Source organism: Canis lupus, chromosome 35 (assembly GCF_011100685.1).
Source record: "Canis lupus familiaris isolate Mischka breed German Shepherd chromosome 35, alternate assembly UU_Cfam_GSD_1.0, whole genome shotgun sequence".
Taxonomy (NCBI): domain Eukaryota; kingdom Metazoa; phylum Chordata; class Mammalia; order Carnivora; family Canidae; genus Canis; species Canis lupus.
This window is the reverse complement of record NC_049256.1, coordinates 1,983,018-2,001,789: the sequence shown is the minus strand read 5'-3', so window position 1 is coordinate 2,001,789 and position 18,772 is coordinate 1,983,018. Positions and strand designations below refer to the sequence as shown.

Genomic DNA, 18,772 nt, shown 5'->3' with positions numbered 1-18,772 from the left:
TTTTAGAGTTTAAGTTAGCAATATCAATTAAAATTCACAATATTCTGGGTTTGGACCCAGAGCTTCCACTCCTAGAAATTAATCCTAAATAAAGAGATGGACCCAGGGCACCTGCGTGGCTCAGTGGTTGAACATCTGCCTTTGGCTCAAGGCGTGACCCTGGAGTCCTGGGATCGAGTCCCGCATCGGGCTCCCTGCATGGAGCCTGCTTCTCCCTCTGCCTGTGTCTCTGCCTCTCTCTGTGTCTCTCATGAATAAATAAATAAAATCTTTTTTAAAAATATAAAAAAATACTGATAAGACGTGGACCAGAGGGAAGAAAAGGGCAAAGAATTAAGAAAAAGCCTCATATTTACCCCGACTGCATATACACTCACTATTAATAATAACAAGCAACCCCTCCATCAGGACTACAGAGTGTGGAAAAAACATTAGGAAAATACAGGAAAGCGGTTAGACTTCAATGAAATCATCCAAAGAAAGCTTTCTGTGTGCAGTTTTGAAAGAAACAGCAGACATCAATTGACTGAGAAGAAAGTCTAGAAAGTATCTCAGAGATCCTTCTTGAACAAAGTTTAAAAGCTTTCTAAGTCCATATTCTCAAAAGTTCTAATATTTTTCTGTTTTCTGTTTCAACAAGCACAGTAACCACCAAAAGTAAGGTTTTTGCCTTTCTTTGGGGCTGAAACTAAAGATTACACTTAAAACGATACGTAGGCAAGTGCTTGAAAAGCAGGCCCAAGATTCTGATTTCGGGACTCATGAAGAGACCCAACTCTCGCTTGTTTCAAGTACAATTTCTAAAAATCACTGTTCTTTTCTTTCTGAAACGTGAGTGTGAGGCTTCTGAGAAACCTCGCTGACCTTCTACTTTCCTAAAGAAAAGAAAGATGAAGCCCTCCAGGGTCTGTCCTCTCTCTCAGGAAGGCCACCCGAGGTGGCTCTAGAACATAACCGTTTTCTGCAAGGACTCACCCACGACCTCCGAGGACACAGGAGGAGGAGACGGAGTTCGCGGGAGTCCAGAACCAGTGGATCCATGCGATGGAAAAGTTATTTTAGCGGCTAATAAAAATGACCGGATTAGAGACCTCGGAGACCAAGACCTCATCCTGTTCCGACCCAATACTAGCAGCAACATGGGGGCGCGAAGGAGGTGACATTTTTTTTGATTTTTGGATTTTTGATTTTCTTTGATTGTGGCATTTCTGAGGCATCAGGGGGCCAGGGGGCACGATGGCGTGGCCTCTGCAGGTCCTACCTGTGGAACTCTAACACTGATCATCTGATGCCCATGAATGAATCGGGCAAAGCCCGTTGGAGATCCCCTTAAGGCTTCATTCACCCAATCACAAAAAACAAAAACAAAAAACAAAACAAAACAAAAATCTGACTTCAAAAAAGAAACAAAATTTAAAAAGCCATTCGGTTCAGATCGGCCCACACCTGCTCGGAAGCGAGGCCACAGCTCACACCCGCTGCAGAAGGCCAAGGCTCTCCCACTTGAGACGGTCCCTCCGCTCTTTATTTTATCGTAGTCAAGTCTACATAAAATTTGCCATTTTTAAACCATTTTTTTAAGCATGCAGTTCAGTGGCGTCGTGTGTGTTCACATTCTAACCAGCACCACCCTCTCTAGAGCTTTTCCTGCTTCCCGACTGGTAACTCTGCACCCGGTAGACGCTGGGTCCCGTCAAGCCCGCCCGGGCCTTGGGACCCCCCGGGTCACTCTCTTTCCCACGAATCTGGCTACTTGTGAGCCTCCGTATGAACCTGAAGGCCACTGAACTGAAACAATTAGGGCGGCCACACTCCTGAAGGTCACAGCCCGGGACACGGAACCGCTGGCCTGGACTCGACCTCGGGTGCCCACGGCGGGTGTGACCACCTTGTTCCCCTTTATCAAGTCGCGTCTTCATGGGGTGTCTCAGTCCAGAGGGAGCACCCCAAGGTCCCCCGGCCTGTGCGCCCAGATGCCAAGCAGCCCCCGCGCTGCCTTGGGGTCACCCTTCTTCTCCGCTTGGGGATTCTCGCAGAGCCAATGACACTTTTTGTTCTTAGTTAGTTAGTGAGTTAGTTAGTTAGTTAGTTAGTTAGTTAGTTAGTTAGTTAGTATTCATGTGCTGCCAGTGACACTGCTTAAAGGGGAAAGTGTAGCCCAGGGGCATCGCGGCAGGAAGGTCACCTCGGGAAACGTCCGGCCTCGGGCCTGGAGGCCAGCAGGGCGCGGCAGCAGTGAGTACGGAGGCGCGGGCCTGGCCTCGGGTCGCCGGCATGGGGGGCACCTGCAGGGGACAGCGCGGGGTCCCCGGCCCCCCTCTTCCCGCACCCGCTAAATTTAGGAGCCACTGCGGCAAATCACGACTTGCAGGCACCCAGGTTGTCAGGGGGCGCGGAGGGCGGGGTCGGAGTGTGGAGACAAGATTGAGGCCTTGGCTTGATTTGTGGGGGCAAATGCAAATGAGCAGCCTCGGCCACCTGTCGGCTTCTTTCAGGTGACTCAAAAGACGACAGCCATCTGACTCGGCAGCTCAACACATGAGGCCCACAGGCTTATTTTTGCTGCGGCCCCTGCACTGCGTGGCTAACTGGACATGGTCAGCGCCCGGTGTCCCGGGCCAGCGTGGCCGCAGGGAAGGGACAGGCCAAGGGACAGGCTGGGGGACAGGTCAGGGGACAGGCCGGGGGACAGGCTGGAGGACAGGAGAGGGGACAGTCAAGGACAGGCCAGGGGACAGGCCAGGGGGACAGGCGAGGACAGGCCGGGGAACAGGCTGGGGCACAGGCCAGGGGGACAGGCGAGGACAGGCCAGGGGACAGGCCGGGGGACAGGCAAGGACAGGCCAGGGGACAGTTGAGGACAGGCTGAGGGACAGGCCAGGGCACAGCCAGGGGGACAGGCAAAGACAGGCTGGGGGATAAGTCAGGGGACAGGTAAGGGGACAGTCGAGGACAGGCTGGGGGACAGGTGAGGGGACAGGCCGGGGGACAGGTGAGGGGACAGGCCGGCCTCGCCAGCTCCCGGCCACCAGGCCCCCTGCGGTTTCCGTCTTGGCTCAGGCCCCGACCTCCTGGCCACGACCCAGGGAAACAGGGCCACTTGGAGCCACCGCTGCAGACCCAGTCGCTTGGCGATCAGGGTTACGGATGCCTCGGGTCACGACGGGAGGCCGAGCCCGGGCAGGAGGGACCCGCAGCGACAGCCTGTGCATGACGCCCGTGTGAAGACCCAGGGTCCCCGCCCTGGTGCTCGGCCCCGCGGCCACCCAGGCAACCTGGCGGGCCCTGGGGTGCTTAGGACTCCCCACCCAGGCTCCTAGGCCGCCCCCGTGTGTGTGTCAGTCCCTCCTCCAGCACACTGTCCCCTCCAGGGCCCCCTCCCTCCCCTCTAGGGCCCCCACACTCCAGGTCCCCCTCCCTCCCCTGCAGGGCCCCCACCCCACCCTCCAGGTCTCCTGCCCTCCAGGGCCCCCTCCCTCCCCTGCAGGGCCCCACCTCACCCTCCAGATCTCCCACCCTCCAGGGCCCCCCCTCCCTCCCCTCCAGGTCCCCCACCTTCCAGGGCCCCTTCCCCTCCAGGTCCCCACCCTCCCCTTCAGGGCCCCCCCTCCCCTCCAGGCCCCCCCAGGCCCCCTGACCAGCCCACCTGCTGCCACCCGCCGTCCGCAGATCAGGCCCCGCAAAGCCCGCGAGGTCGCAACCTGCCCCCTGACAGCACGAGCGAGCTGAGCCGGGTGTAGACGGGGATGCCTCACCAAGTTGCCACCGGCTTCAGGGTCAGGAGCCCGGCCAGGGCCTGGGGGGGTGGGATGCTGCCCGTCCTGGACCCTGACGGCGCCTGAACACCCCGGGCCCCAGCAGGGAGGCCGGGGCGCAGACAGTGGGGCACGAAGCTCCAATTCGGATTCGAGGGCTGCGTAGCCCCGCCTGGGGGCGTGGGGGGGCAGGTGCTTCCAGGGGGGGCCAGCATTCCACTACATTACCCCCGCACCACAGCCCCTTGTCTCCAGCCCCTTGGGCCCTGGGGAGCCCCCAAGGGGAGCCCCAAGGACTGTACCCATCAAGGGGTGAATAAAATGGAGACAAATCCACCCCACATGACCTGCGGGCCCAATGGGAGCCTATGCTCATGGGGGAGCATGTGCGAGGCCACATCACGGCCGATGCTTCCAGCTCCCAGGACGCTGCTCCTCCTCTAGCCTCCAACTTCAGCTGCAGACACCTTTTCTTGCAGGGTTTTTGTTCAACTGCAAAGACTTAGCCACAAGCATGCAGTGATGCTGCTGGAATCTGCACCTGTGGCCTGGCCCTCGCCCTGGAGCCCTGCACACATGCTCTGAAGGCCTGGGGACACCACATGGCAGCTCACCTGGACCTTGCCTGGCTGCCCTCAACTCCAGCTCAGTCTCCCCGAGTGTTCCCGTCCACCCATGGGTGCCACAGCTGCCCTTCCAGCCAGGCCGCGCTCTCAGGCATCCCCAACTTCTCCCCTGCTCCACTCCTCCCACCTGAATTCTGATTCATTCCACCTGAGAAACTACTTTCCATACTTCGGGGCTGTTCTATGGGACACCTACCAGTTCACGGCTACTGTGACTTCTCTACAGATTGTTCCTTTTTTTTTTTTTTTTTCATTTATTTAGTTCCTCCTTACTCTGGTTCCATTCTTTTGCTTTCAATTGTACTTTGTCTGATAAAAAATATTGCTATTCCGTCTTTCTTTTGGTTCATTTATACGGGAAAATCTTTCCCCATCCTTTGATTTTTAACCTCGCTGTGTCGCTCTATGGAAAGCACTCTTGTAGAAAAAAAAATCCCACTTTCAGTGTCCAGGCTCAAACCATCATCACTTCTGAAGGGGATTGTTATAAGAGCTTCCTAACCGGGTGCTTCATACCCATCACCCTCATTGGTCCTGTTCCCTGGTCAAAACCCTGGAAACACAATCCAAATCTGTCTCCCGACTTGGTCCATAAATCTTTTTTGAGTCCCTGCTTCACAGATAAAGCTGAGGCTCCTCAGCCCGACAAGGAAAAGCCTTCCAGCCTGCTCTGAACCTGCCCCCCCAGCCTGGCCACTGTCTCTGGTTGGACCTTCATGGGCCCCAGAACATGCCTTGCTTTTGCACACCTGATGCCTCTGCACGCCCGGAGCCCTTGCATGTGCCGCCTTCCTACCTGGAATCCCACTCCCCGCTCCAACTGGCTGTGCTCACCATCAGTCCCTGGCCAACCTGTCGCCCCTTTGAGACCACACTGGAGTGTCACCTCCTTGGCAAAGGAGGTCGGGTTGCCTGACCTGGTTGGGTTGGCCATTTTCTCCCGGTGCCCTAGAGACTCTCATCTCTGCTATCTCAAGCCGCGGCCTTGCCCTGTTGTAAGGATTTCTGTGCTTGTCTCTTCTGAACACTGAGCCCCATCTTGCTTCTCTTTGTATTTTATCCCCAATCCTTGCTACAAGGTAAGTAAACATCTGCTGAAGCTGAAGGAATAACTCCTAATTTAGCCAAAAGGAGAACTGAATACGGCCCCACCCTTACCCCACCATGCTGACCACCTTCTCCACTCTATAATCAGCCAACTCCACGCATCTTCTGGGCTCCAGGGCTTATTTCCCCCTTCCTGACCAGCCCGGAAGGGCTGCTCCGCGCTAAGGCATGCCTCCCCCTTGAACCAAACCATACTAGTCCTACAAGCTGCCTAAACACGCCTCTTTATAAAGTCTTCCCCAAATTCCCCAGTCCATGAGGCTGAAGATCTTGTATAGAAGGTCAGAGCTTCGACCCTATGCTCCAGCATTTACAAGCAATTTATGTGGTTGTATCAGTGCACACACTCCAGCGGAAGCACAGGGGGACACCAGGTGCTACGTGCTTTTCCTGAGATGTTGGTTTGGAGATGCTGGTGGATCTTGCCACTGGTGCATTTCCATTGAGGAAAAGGAGGGATGCAAATAAGGCAAGCCCACTTCAGAAACACAGCACTCGGCACACAACGTGCTCAGTACTTGATCGCACAGGGGAGTCAGGGCAAGATGGACGAGAGGCGGCACTCAGGAAATGCTAAAAAAAAAAAAAAAAAAAAAAAAGGAAAGGTAAAGAAAAGAAAGAAAAAGAGAAATTGGGACTTGACTTAGAGAAAAGTTTAGCAGGAATGTTTTGTAGAAGTGTTCAGTTCTGTGGAGATGCTGGTCCGTAAGCATGAGTGCTAAAGAGAAGGTCCGCGTGGGCCTGAGATGCAGGGTGCTCTAGAAGGCCAAGAGACAAGAAAGGTGAACACGAGTATCTTTTATTTAGAGACAAAAGAAGCACTGCTTCCTCTCTAGAATCAATGAAGTACTAGACTATTTCCAGTCCCTTTTGGTCCATTCATGCTGGAATTCTGGGTTTAGAACCCCATTTGCAAGTGAGCTTATCACAGAAGGGTCAGCAGCCAGACGGAGCTATATTATGCACTTGACTGCCCACACACGCAGACCTCAGATACAGCTTGATTCAAGAAAGAGCGATTACTAGACAGTTTTCGATACCTACCATGATCATTTCTATTTGAGTCATTTCTATTTAAGTCTGGGGTTGGCTTCAAACAAATTTACCTCAACATATGAAAGCTGCTGCAAGCCTTTGGTATGGGAGATACCACTGATACTCGGGTGGCATCAAAGAGACTTTCTTAGAGAGGTGAAAACAACTGGGGTTCACTGGAAAATATTGCCAATCTGAAAACCATGGTCAAACGATGATTGATTTTCAAAGGTCCCAGACTTCATTAGCAATAGGATAGTGTGATGCTTTTTGCGATGCCAATAAAACAACTAAGATCGTCCACGTTGGACACGGTGGCTAATCCGAGTAGGAAATCTTGCCCAGTGCCTCAGCTGCATCTCTAAGGAACCTGTGAATCTTAGGAAAGGAAATAAACTTATTTAACTGAAATAATCAAGTGGAAGATAACTGATGCTAAAAATAAAATCTAGACAATTGAAAGGTCCGTCTTGGGCTATCCTCTCCCTTTGGAGATTAAGATAACTCAAGTGAATGGTTTACAGCCCCTGATCGTGGACAACATAGATGTAGCACGTCTAACATCAAACACGTGTGTATGAATCCACAGGGAACACTGTTGGCACAGAACCCAGTGTGGCCAAACCTGAACGTCCAAATGCAATGTCCCCATCACTACTACAGACACCCCCCTCCCCCACCCCTGCTGGCCTGCCTTCCATACCTCTCTTCACTCAAAGAGAAATTATGAAAATACTCTATTGTGAAAAATAAATAAAAATAAAGATAAAAGTGAAACTCATCCTTCCTACCCTCTTTTCCCATCCTACTCCACTTTGCCATTGTGGGGAATCTCTATGGTCCCTCCAGCCCCTTCTCTGTGCATTTACATGTGTATGTATGTACCCACAGAAATATATAGAGATATTTAGTTTTACATAAATGGGGTCATATTGTGGATATTATTCTGCTACTTGCCTCTTTTGCTTAACAATTAACTTTTCCCTGTGCTTACATATAAACCTTCCTCTTATTTTTGAGTTGCTGCAGAGTATTTCTTAATATGGATGCATCATAATTGACCACTACCCTTCTGCTGAATGTGTGGGCTGGCTCCAATTTTTTTGCCGTTACACAGAGTTGCAGTGAACATTTTGCCTGTACCTCTGTGGGTATGAGATGAAACATGTGGTTTTCGTCAATTATGTATCTTCCTAGGAGGAGTATGCTGGGGGAGATGCAGCCTATAGCTCCTGTGACTTGAAGATCATGGGCAGGGTGGGCCCCTGGGTCTTGAGAGCTGAGGACCGACATGGGCACAGAGCTGGGGGTGACACTCTGCAAGTCTGCCTGCGTGGCTGCCAAAGGAGGATCCCGGGCAGTGAGGACCTGCCTCCTGAGTCAGAATACAAGCCCCATAACTTGAACGTTCTCTCAGCTTTTCATGACCTGGGTATAAGCTCCTTGAAACTTGATGGGATGAGCATTGGGTGTTATTCTATATGTTGGCAAATTGAACACCAATGAAAAATAAATTTATAAGAAAAAAAAAGAAATCTGAGACAACGCCTCAACGGCTCTGCCTGCACTTCAAGCACGTGGCAGATCTTTTAACTGATCATTCACTGTCTATGTCTTAGATGTACTTTCCTCCTTGTAGGACCAAGCTTCTAATGCAAACTAAAGGCAGCTGAAGGATCCTTAAGAGATCAGAAAGTCACAGGATAATGATTTAGCAAGAGGTAATTCCGAACTAGAGTCTCCGGGAGCTCCATAAACCAGTACATCTGCATTTGCTAACCCTTCTGACAAGTGAGGAACAGAACAAACAGCGTGTATAAGGGAGGCTGCATTACGGAACCAGATCTTCTGGCTTCACTTGTTACTCATGGCTAATAAATTATCCTTGGCACAGCTCTTCTTTACCACCCTTCAATGAGCCACAAATGACTAAAGATATGATTCCCACTTTGGAATGGAGCTGAAAATGCACGTGGCTCTCAGTTCGTCAGTAAGCACCTGCAGAGGGGCCCCTGGGTGCCAGACCCAGGTTGAGTGCTGGGGGACACCAAAGAAATCCCAAGGTGGCACCTGCCTGCGTGGGCCCGAGGTCAGCTGCGGAGCCTGGATCTGGCAGTCAAGAGCTAGATGTCACGATCAGTGAGTGGTTAAATAGCCACTCAATAGACTGTAGAAGCTGTCCGGATGCTTATAATTCACAACCCAGCTAAGAGTGCAAACTACACATATTATAGAGAAAAGGGAAGAAGCCCTGAGGTTGGAGGGCACTGGGAGTGTCTTTCTCAGAAGGAGAGCTAGGGCCGAGCAGTGAGGAAGGGTAGGGCTTGGGCAGGCCAGAGGGTGGAAGAAGCATAGTTTCTTAAATTTTAAATGCCATTTAACACCTTGGTTCTAGTTTGCTTCACACTTGGGAAACCAGCTGAACTTCTGAGGTAGTGACACGGAGCGGGTCGCCAGACAGACACCGAGCAGGTGACCAAGGCCCATCGAGGATCCCCTCAGCCTCCTAGCTCTGTGGTCCAAGCAGACCGAACACCTCACCCTGGGGAGAGTTTCCTCAAAAATAAGCAGGCAGGGCAGCCCGGGTGGCGAAGCAGTTTAGCGCCGCCTGCAGCCCAGGGCGTGACCCTGGGGTCCCGGGATCAAATCCTGTGTCGGGCTCCCTGCGTGGAGCCTGCTTCTCCCTCTGCCTGGGTCTCTGCCTCTCTCTCTCTCTCTCTCTCTCTCTCTCTCATAATAAATAAATAAATAAAATATAAAAAAAAGAAAATGGGTTAATCCAAATAACTTCTGGATTGGCTATATCTAAAAAAATAAAAAATAAGCGGACAATGAAGACAGCAGCACAGATAAGTAGATAACCATAAGTACCAGAAACAGAAGACGTGGCCGCCTCTACCTGAAACTAACAAAATTAACTTGTGAGCCTGGACACCTCAAAAAAAGTCTTTAGTGATAAAGGAAATATAAAACAGAACCACCAGGAATAAGTACCTTCTATGAAAACATCTTATTCTTTGGGAAAAAAAAAAAAACAACTTAAGTGGTTGAAAGTATAAAAGCCACAGCTTAAAATGGAAAGATTACATATCTAAGCTGAACTCAAGCTCGAAAAACCTATCTGGTATTCATACAATACCCTGGTTTGAATATCCGCATGTAAACTACTGCCTTTTTTTTTCTATTTAGTCCTAAAATACACATCATTTAAAAATTTAAATTATTTGGAGAATCAGTCCAGCGAAGGAATGAGAATACTTTTCGAAGCGTTTTTGTTGATCGCAAAAAAAAAAAAAAATAGTTTTGTTTCCTGCAGGTGCTCTAGTTAAAGACACAGAATGAAAAATGAAACAGACTCTGAAATTTTTACATTAGAAAGACAGAGTTCTGTTTCTTTTTTCAGGGGAAGAGAGAAATCTTTCATTGCTCAATATTACTTCCTCAGCACCTATAAACAATATGGGGTTCCTGATATGAAAAAGCACCGTCTTTGTGACAGGAGTTTTCACCACTCTACAAATCTGGAGCAATCAGGAGGCACTGGAGACTCGGCTCACAAATGAGGAAACACTGCAGCAAAAGCAAGCAACCCCCTCAACCGAGTCCTCAATATAGGAACAGACCACAGGGTTGTCCCCCCCCCCCCACCGCTTAAATATTTTAAAATATTTTAGTTATACAGGTCTGGTCTTAATTCCTATTTGAAACTAATAAATGTGCCAATCATTTTCCCCCTTGGCCCTGCCTCTTGCTAGCAGGTGATGTGAGCAGGTCCCCAGGTCTGACTATGTTATGAAGGACCCGGGACAACGCTTTCTGCCTTGCTGAGCTCTCGGCTTCTGGAGGCTCAAACGAGACGGGGTGACTGTCGTGGAGACCGGACTCTACCAGAAGGCGTGCCTTGGCACTACCAGCTTCTTCCCGGCCAGAATGCACCAGATTTTCCAAATTCCCAGTTATTTCCCAAAACCCAGGCAAATGCCTGGCCACTGCAAATGCCTCTAGATTCATATGACAGAGGAGGGACCTCGTTCTCTGAGATTCCTCGGCCTCCTAGTCTTGACTCCTAGTACTGAGGGCTTACCCTGAGTCCGAGCTCTTCTTTCGCTGGACTTAATTATTCGTAGTATTTATAAAATATCCACAATATCCATCTTGTCCATACTCTAAGGGCTTCATCAGGGCAAATAATCACTTCTGTTACCTCCAGCGTCTGTCCCAGGGCCTGGCATGTAGCAGGAGTTCAATCAGTCAACCCATCAATCACTCCCTGCCCTCAGAGGGAAGAACTATCTGGACGAGAAACTCAACAAAACGAGAGGGTGACATTCACAGCAAATAAAACGAAACGAAAATTTTGCTAATTAATGGCAATGAAGAATAAAAGTCTGCGCTGGTGACAGCGTAAAACAGGAACTTTCAGATGCTGCCAATAAGGGCACAGACGGCACAACCCTTTGCAAAGTTCACGCGGCAACATCTACAACAGTACCTGCAGACTCGGACACGTCAGTCACGCGAGGAGAGAACCGAGACCGTAAGGCCCTTTGGAGGAGCCTCTGGCCTGGGAAAGAAGATCCAGGCTCCTACCAAGCTACCCAGACCAACTGTGGAATCATGGGGGGGCCCCTTCCTGTCTCTGAAATTCAGCTTTTTGTCTACACAGTGATAGAATCAAGTGATCCCTGGGACTATGGTCAGATGGGATTTCTACATCAAACACAGAGCGGCCGGCATGGAAGGGAACTCAGAGCTCCTCCGAATCTTAGATGCTAGTTTAGGGCTGACCCAAGTGACTATAAAGGCCCCAAAGTTCCTATTGTTTCTAAGATCTTCATTCCGGAAGACCGACTCCTCCAGATACTCTTCTTGAGAAACAGGAATTAGGGCTTTGGGCCTCCTTCTCTTGGTTGACTACCTTGTCCTATGGTTCAAATGATAAACAAATCTTGTCTCATCCACCAAGGAAGGGCAAAGACCACCTGGCTTCACTAGATGACCAGTAGCGAGGTGAGGCCCCGCCACTCCTAAGGCCTCGGAACACCACCTTTTATTTCTTTCATTTTATTTCTCTCTATCGGGCTGCTCGAAAGGGTATAAAAACCCTGCCAGCAAACACTGTGCTGGGAAAACCTTCTAAAAACTACCCAAATAATAGAACATCAGAGCTAATCTAATTATAATCAACTAAGTCACAAGTTCCTTAAAAGTCCTTCCTAAAGGAAAATCAATGAGTTCATGATAACTAAAGACGTATTCAGGTGGTCATGAGGCATCTCACAGCAACTGTACCTTATGATACTGACCTTGCTCAGGTGTTACAACAGGTCACGAATCATCACAACCACAGAGGATGTAACAGGCATAAAAACTATGCAATCGGGGATCCCTGGGGGGCTCAGCAGTTTAGCACCTGCCTTAGGCCCAGGGCGTGATCCTGGAGACCCAGGATGGAGTAATGTCGGGCTCCCTGCATGGAGCCTGCTTCTCCCTCTGCCTGTGTCCCTGCCCTTCTCTCTCTCTCTGTGTCTCATGAATAATAAATAAATAAATCTTTAAAAAAAAAAAAAAAACTATGCAATCCCCGAGCTACCAAGGGTGGGTTCTCACAATAACCTATCCTAAGGTAGCCTCATCTGGTAAGAAGATCAGGTTTGGCACCCTTTCCTTGACCACCGCTTCCTTGGCTTTACGAGTTGCATAAGCATCCCTCTGACGGGGTGCTCACCCTGGAAGCTCATCCTGGACAGTAAGGGACAGCAGGCCCCCGTCCCGAGTCCTCCTTGCTCTGAGTGTCCATTACTGTATTCAGCAGAATACAGTCCCATGGGACGTTAATAGGTCCTGTGTTGCATCAGCAGGCACACACGTAAAGTGGTTCCCTATTTAGAAAGAGTCATAAATGTGTGTCTTCAATGCAGAACTTGGGAGCTTTTATTCTATCCATAAATCTGTGAATTTTCCAGAGGAGCCTATGATGTGCTAAATTCCCTAACTTATTTTTTTGCAAAGCATGACATCGCGGGCCTGCTGTTCAACAATCCATCCCTTGACCTAGGGCCTCTGCTCTGGGAACCATATGGTATAATATAATTGCCCTCTCCCATAGTCTCCATCACAATAAGAGCACACCTAATTATTATAAAAGCCTTTGATACTTGATGCTAAGCACCCAGGACTTTTAAACCCGGTCAGATATTTGCTGGAAATGAACCAAAGAAGTACATACAGTGCAGGACCCCGTGTACAGCTACAAGGCAGCGGGGCTTGGAGAAGTCTGCTTGGAATTAGCAGCACTGAAACCCTTCAGTTTTAGACAATCACAACCTCACCACTCGTGGCCTGATCCCAGACTAGTGCTGCCTGGAGTAGGTTAAGGACCTTTCCATAGATGCAATGAAACGCCGGGACACCTGCACCCCGATGTTTATAGCAGCAACGTCCACAATAGCCACACTGTGGAAGGAGCCTCGGTGTCCATCGAAAGATGATGGATAGAGAAGCTGTGGTCTATGTATACAATGGAATATTCCTCAGCCAATAGGAACGACAAATACCCACCATTTGCATTGACGTGGATGGAACTGGAGGGTATTATGCTGAGTGAAGTAAGTCAATCAGAGAAGGACAAACATTATATGGTTCTCAATCATTCAGGGAATATAAAAAATAATGAAAGGGAATAAAGGGGAAAGGAGAAAAAATGGGTGGGAAATATCAGAAAGGGAGACAGAACATGAGAGACTCCTAACTCTGGGAAACGAACTAGGGGTGGTGGAAGGGGAGGAGGGCGGGGGGATGGGGGTGACTGGGTGATGGGCACTGAGGGGGGCACTTGACGGGATGAGCACTGGGTGTTATGCTATATGTTGGCAAATTGAACACCAATAAAAAATAAATTTACATTAAAAAATCAACCTCTAAGGAAATAAAAAAAAAACAAAACAAAAAAAAGGACCATTCAATAAACAGCAAATCTTTGAAGATCTCAGAACACGAAGTAGGTCCCGGCATTCTCCTCTCCCATCCTTACCCTTCCACCGTTTATTAGGGCCTCTTCTCAGGTTGGGGTTCAGCTTGCCGCAGTGGCTTGGATCTGCACACAACCTTCCCTCTCACCCTCATCCCCGCTCCACTTCCCCCTGGTGATCAGGGCCAGCATCACGGGGGACTGCAGAAGAATAGAATCTATCCCTCAATTCCCTACCAACCCCAAATATTCTCCCGACTCATCTCAGGCTGAGTGAGACCATGACTTCTGGAACTGAATTTTAACCCGAAGACGGAAGAGGGCCTTTATGCACGGGGCCGAGGGCTAAACGCCCTTCCGGAGCCTCTGGGACCCCGGCAAACCTCCTCCATCCCAGTAACTTCATGTGAGTACATGAGATCGAATGATTTTTGGTGTCTGGGTTTTTCCCTCTTGTGCAATCGGAGAGCACTGTTTTACATTTGTTTTTTATGAATTGTTTGCAAATTTAAAAATGAATGAAATAAAAAGGGGCGACAATGACCTCTGTTATGCTATAAAATGATGGTCTGGCTCTTAAAGAGCATGAAATCACAGGAAAGCACTTATTTTCGAGCTGAGGTAATAGCAGCATCCAAAGACTACAACAGGATGTGGCCAAATGTCACCGAAGCGGTCTCTGATGAAGAGGCACAGAACGTCTCTCCTCTTTTCTTTCCAAGGCAGAGTTTGTCTTTGTAGATGGAGACATAAGGGACTAAGGAGGAAAAGTGAGGACGGAAATGCAGTTTCCCCACAGCCGTGAGGCTCTTACACAAACCTGTCCCTTTCTCCTGGGTTACGGTCCCCACTGTTTCCCTTTCTGTCCCTTTGATTTCCGAACGTGACCCGGACGAGGTTGGACCGTCGCAGACTAGGGCTCCTCTGGGTTCCTAACGGGTCAAGGTCCTGCATGGGGACAGCGGCTCCCTGCAAACGGGCTGGGGCGCTCCCGCCGCGACGTGTCCCATCACATGGAGCCTAAGTGGTGAGGCAGGCCCGGGGGGGGGGGGGGGGGGGGGGGGGGGGGGGTGGGCGGCTGTGCAATGTATTAAAATAAAGGAAACCTCAGGCCTCATCTTGTGATTTAAAGAGGAAGTCGGTCAGGACCGGCCTGCATTTGACTTCTAGCAGGGCCCGAGCCCGGCTGTGTTTTGGGTGCGAGCTGTCGCTGACGGGCCAGCCACAGGGTGGCCGTTTCCAAGGGACAGTGAACGGCCCTGAACACGCTGTGCTGCCACCCGGGGCCCGAGACCAGCATGCGGGCGCCGGGCACAGCACCTCCGCCCGCCAGGGCCGCAGCCACAGAGGGAGCTGTCCCTTGGACAGCCTCGCAGACCCGGAGACGCGACCCGGCCTTGCTCTCCGCCTGTGGCTCTCTGGTGCCGAGACATGCAGTGGGATCACTTATTATCCCGCGGCCTCATTTTTTTTTTTACACTAACCGAAATCCAGCGGCTCTAATGGCCAAGGAAATTGGATAAATTTAAAATAAAAATATATTACTTGTTCTTGCATAACATGAATTTCAGTGAAAATAGCTTGAACTAGGATTGTTTCCCCAGAATAAGTCCCCCCCAGCTCCGCCCCCTGAGCTGGAGGACTCATGTGCATCACAGCACACATGTACCATGGCCCGGTGAAGGCCTGGGGCTCTGCCGAGGCCAATGTCCCGGAGCAGAGATCGTCCCCAGCCAACCGCTCCGGCCGCATCGGCCCGAAACCGAAGAAGAAGCTGCCCTCGTGCCTGGCGCGGGGCGCACAGCCGGCCTGAGAGCCTAGGCCCCGACGGGCGCGCCCGCAGACAGGCTCCTCATCACAAGCCCCGGGAAGTCTCCAGGGACAACTTACCTTCCGTGGTCTTTTGTCTTTAAATGCAATTGGTAGATAATTGAGCTTAAATGGGGAAAAAAAAAAATCAGGGAGTGAGCCCCTCGGACTCTCCTGGATTCTGAAACCAGGGACAATACAGAAGGGGATGCGAATGAGCCTTAAAAATCCTTAAAATCTAGAAGTATATATATATTCCCCAAATGAATGAGACCATATAATGTTTGTCCTTCTCCGATTGACTTATAAAAAATTAGTGAGAGGGAATAAAGGGAAAGGAGAAAAAATGAGTGGGAAATATCAGAAAGGGAGACAGACCATGAGAGACCCCTAAATCTGGGAAACGAACTAGGGGTGGTGGAAGGGGAGGAGAGCGGGGGGTGGGGGTGACTGGGTGACAGGCACTGAGGGGGGCACTTGATGGGATGAGCACTGGGTGTTATGCTATATGTTGGCAAATTGAGCACCAATAAAAAATAAATTTATATTAAAAAAATTTTAGAAGTAAGCGCAGCGTCAGCTTATTCGCTGGCTTTTAGCCAAGCAGCGGCGCTAGGAGAGCGGTGGGCAAGGGGCTCAGCCGCCGGGGCAGTGGGGCCGCGATGGGGTGCAAGGGCCCAGGGGACACGGGACACGGGGGGGCCCACCGGGACACCAGGCCCCGCTCCGCTGCCCCTTACCTCCAGCAGCGGCCGGGCGCTGTCGTGGACAGACAGGATATGTGTCACCTTATTCTTGCTCAATTGCTCTGCATCTCTGGCATCTGTCACAGAAGAAAGGAGATGACCATTTTATTCTTCTCTGCAAGTTAATGACTTGGAAAGTTCAGCCAGGAAAAAAGTACAAAACGCCTTGTCTATTTCTTTCTAGAAACTCCATAATTGACCATACCCAGAAAAATCCAGGCCTAGGAAATTTAGGACTATTGCTTTAACGAATTTTGCAGATAATTTATTTCGGATTGTCAGATTTTTTTTTTTTTTTTGATAGAAAGTGGTCACCGGAAACTTGAAATGTTATTTAGATCGATAAACATCATGATCATTGTTGTTGCTGTTTATTCTTTTTTTAAAGATTTTATTTATTTGAGAGAGAGAGAGAGAGTGAGAGAAAGAGAGAGCACGACTGGGGTGGAGAGGGACAGGGAGAGGGACACAGACATTTAGTCTTTTATTGGAAACATTAACTATAAGGTTGTTTGACATATATTAATATTTAAAAATTACCTCTTAGTGATCAATAATCTAAGTTAAAATCAAATACAAAAGACCCACTTACTATATAAGACATAGGAACCTGCCAGGGATGACTTTACCCTAATGTCAAAGGCAGGGATGGATTTAAATGCAGATTAGAGGGGCGTCTCGGGGGCTCAGCAGTTGAGCATCTGCCCCTGGCTCAGGGCGTGACCCCGGGGTCCTGGGATCGAGTCCCGCATCGGGCTTCCTGCATGGAGCCTGCTTCTCCCTCTGCCTGTGTCTTTGCTTCTCTCTGTGTCAATCAGGAATAAATAAAATCTTTAAAAAAAAATACAGATTAGACGGTGGCTTATAACACCTACAATTCACTTCAGGGCTAAACTAAAAAATGGAACATTTTCTGGAAATTCCAAACAGAATGAATTATTAGATTATCTGCATATGAAACTAAGGAGACACCAAGGCTTACATCCCCTTCTAATGCTCCTATTGATGCTGCAGAAGAAAGACTCAATGAATTTCCTCAAGTTGAAACCTTTCTGCTAATTTACCAAACAAGGTCCAGCCAGAAACAGCTCCCCCACGCCCATGTCCTGACCCAGGAGGAACTTTTTTAAATGATAGAGGGTAAAATGGACTGAGTCAAATATTTATTTGTAGAAACATAATAAAGACAAACACACATACAGGGGGAAAACCGCTATAAGGAATTAGCTCCAACAGTGACAATCTTGACAAGATGGAATTGCAAGTGTTTTAAAATTTTTTTAATAGCTTTTCTGGTATATTCAACACAAAAGGTTCTTTCAGTTTAACACACCTATGAACTAAGTGGGAGCTCCACCTTAGGTCAGGGTCTATGGCAAGGCTGAAGAATCTGCAGGCTTTTTTTTAAAGATAGATAGATGATAGATAGATAGATAGATAGATAGATAGATAGATAGATAGATAATTGATAGATGGATGGATAGATTGATTCATTGGGGTGGGGGAGGGGCAGAGGAAGAAAAGCAGGCTCTCCTCTGAGCACAGAGCCTGAGGATGCTGGGCTGGATCTCGTGACCCTAAGAGGAATCTGCAGCTTTGAGAAGCCTTGATGATCATGTAGAGACTGAAAAACTTTCCCAAACATTCTGCAATAAACATGTACCATTTAAAGTCAGAAAAAAATATTTTTAATTTATTTATTCATGAGAGACACACAGAGAGGGGCAGAGACCCTGGCAGAGGGAGAAGCAGGCTCCATGCAGGGAGCCCGACGTGGGACTCGATCCCGGGACCCTGGGGTCACGCCCTGAGCCGAAGGCAGATGCTCAACCGCTGAGCCCCCCAGGTGCCCCAGAAAAAAATCTTTAAGAGTGATATTAAAGTGTTGTTTTAAGGCTTTCTTCATGGCTCCAACCATCTCAAGCTTCCAACTCGGAGGCGCACAGCAGCCATTTCGTCCTATATACGGAGACTCAGCCTGAACACCGCCCCCCACCCTGTCCCACAACTATCCTAAGTTTTGGCATCACTAAGTTTGACTTGAACAGGAACTGGAATCACTTAGGATCCCACTGGCAGCAGCTTCCACTTCTCACCAAAAGACAACGTGCCCCGGTGCCACCAGCATCTGTGTTCTAGCCAAGTGGAGAAGCAGGACCGAGCTAGAGCCTTCGCCGCCGCAGGAGAACCCGGAGGCAGGTGGGGCAGCGGAGCACCGAAGCGGCCTCCTGACTGTCTGTCTTCTGGATTCTGAGCCTGCCACAGACTTGAATTTCAAAGATTTGTTCAAATATACTTTTTCGGGCAGCCCGGGGGGCTCAGAGTTTTAGCGCCTGCCTTCGGCCCAGGGCGGGATCCTGGAGTCCAGCATCGGCCTCCCTGCATGGAGCCTGCTTCTCCCTCTGCCTGTGTCTCTGCCTCTGTCCTCTCATAAATAAATACATAAAATCTTTTAAATAAATAAATATACTTTTTCCTTTTTTATCAACAGTTTTCTTGAGATGAATTATGTACCATAAATTCACTCTTTTAAAGGGTATGATCCAATGGTCTTTAGTATCTTCAAAGCTGTTTAGCCATCACTGAGATCTAACACATTTCGTCACCTCATAAATCCACTTTCATAACACAGATTAAAATAAACAGAAAAAGTAGCTTGGTAAGAAAAGTATACATTTTTGAATACAGAAGAGCACCCGACGTCACAAATGAGACCACAGACTG

The 18,772-nt window shown here is 49.3% G+C and overlaps 1 protein-coding gene across 3 annotated transcripts in view; it reads right to left on the bottom strand.

Moving 5' to 3' along the window:
* Positions 1-18,772, bottom strand: part of DUSP22 (dual specificity phosphatase 22) — a 55,870-nt gene that overhangs the window by 19,610 nt on the left and 17,488 nt on the right. For 2 of the 3 annotated variants that reach the window (XM_038583997.1, XM_038583999.1), the window contains exon 3: positions 16,043-16,125. In XM_038583997.1, coding sequence (XP_038439925.1) covers positions 16,043-16,125 — 83 coding nt within the window. Of the gene's footprint in view, positions 1-975; positions 1,057-16,042; positions 16,126-18,772 lie in introns of those variants that run through there. The other variant, XM_038583998.1, reaches the window with a different exon arrangement.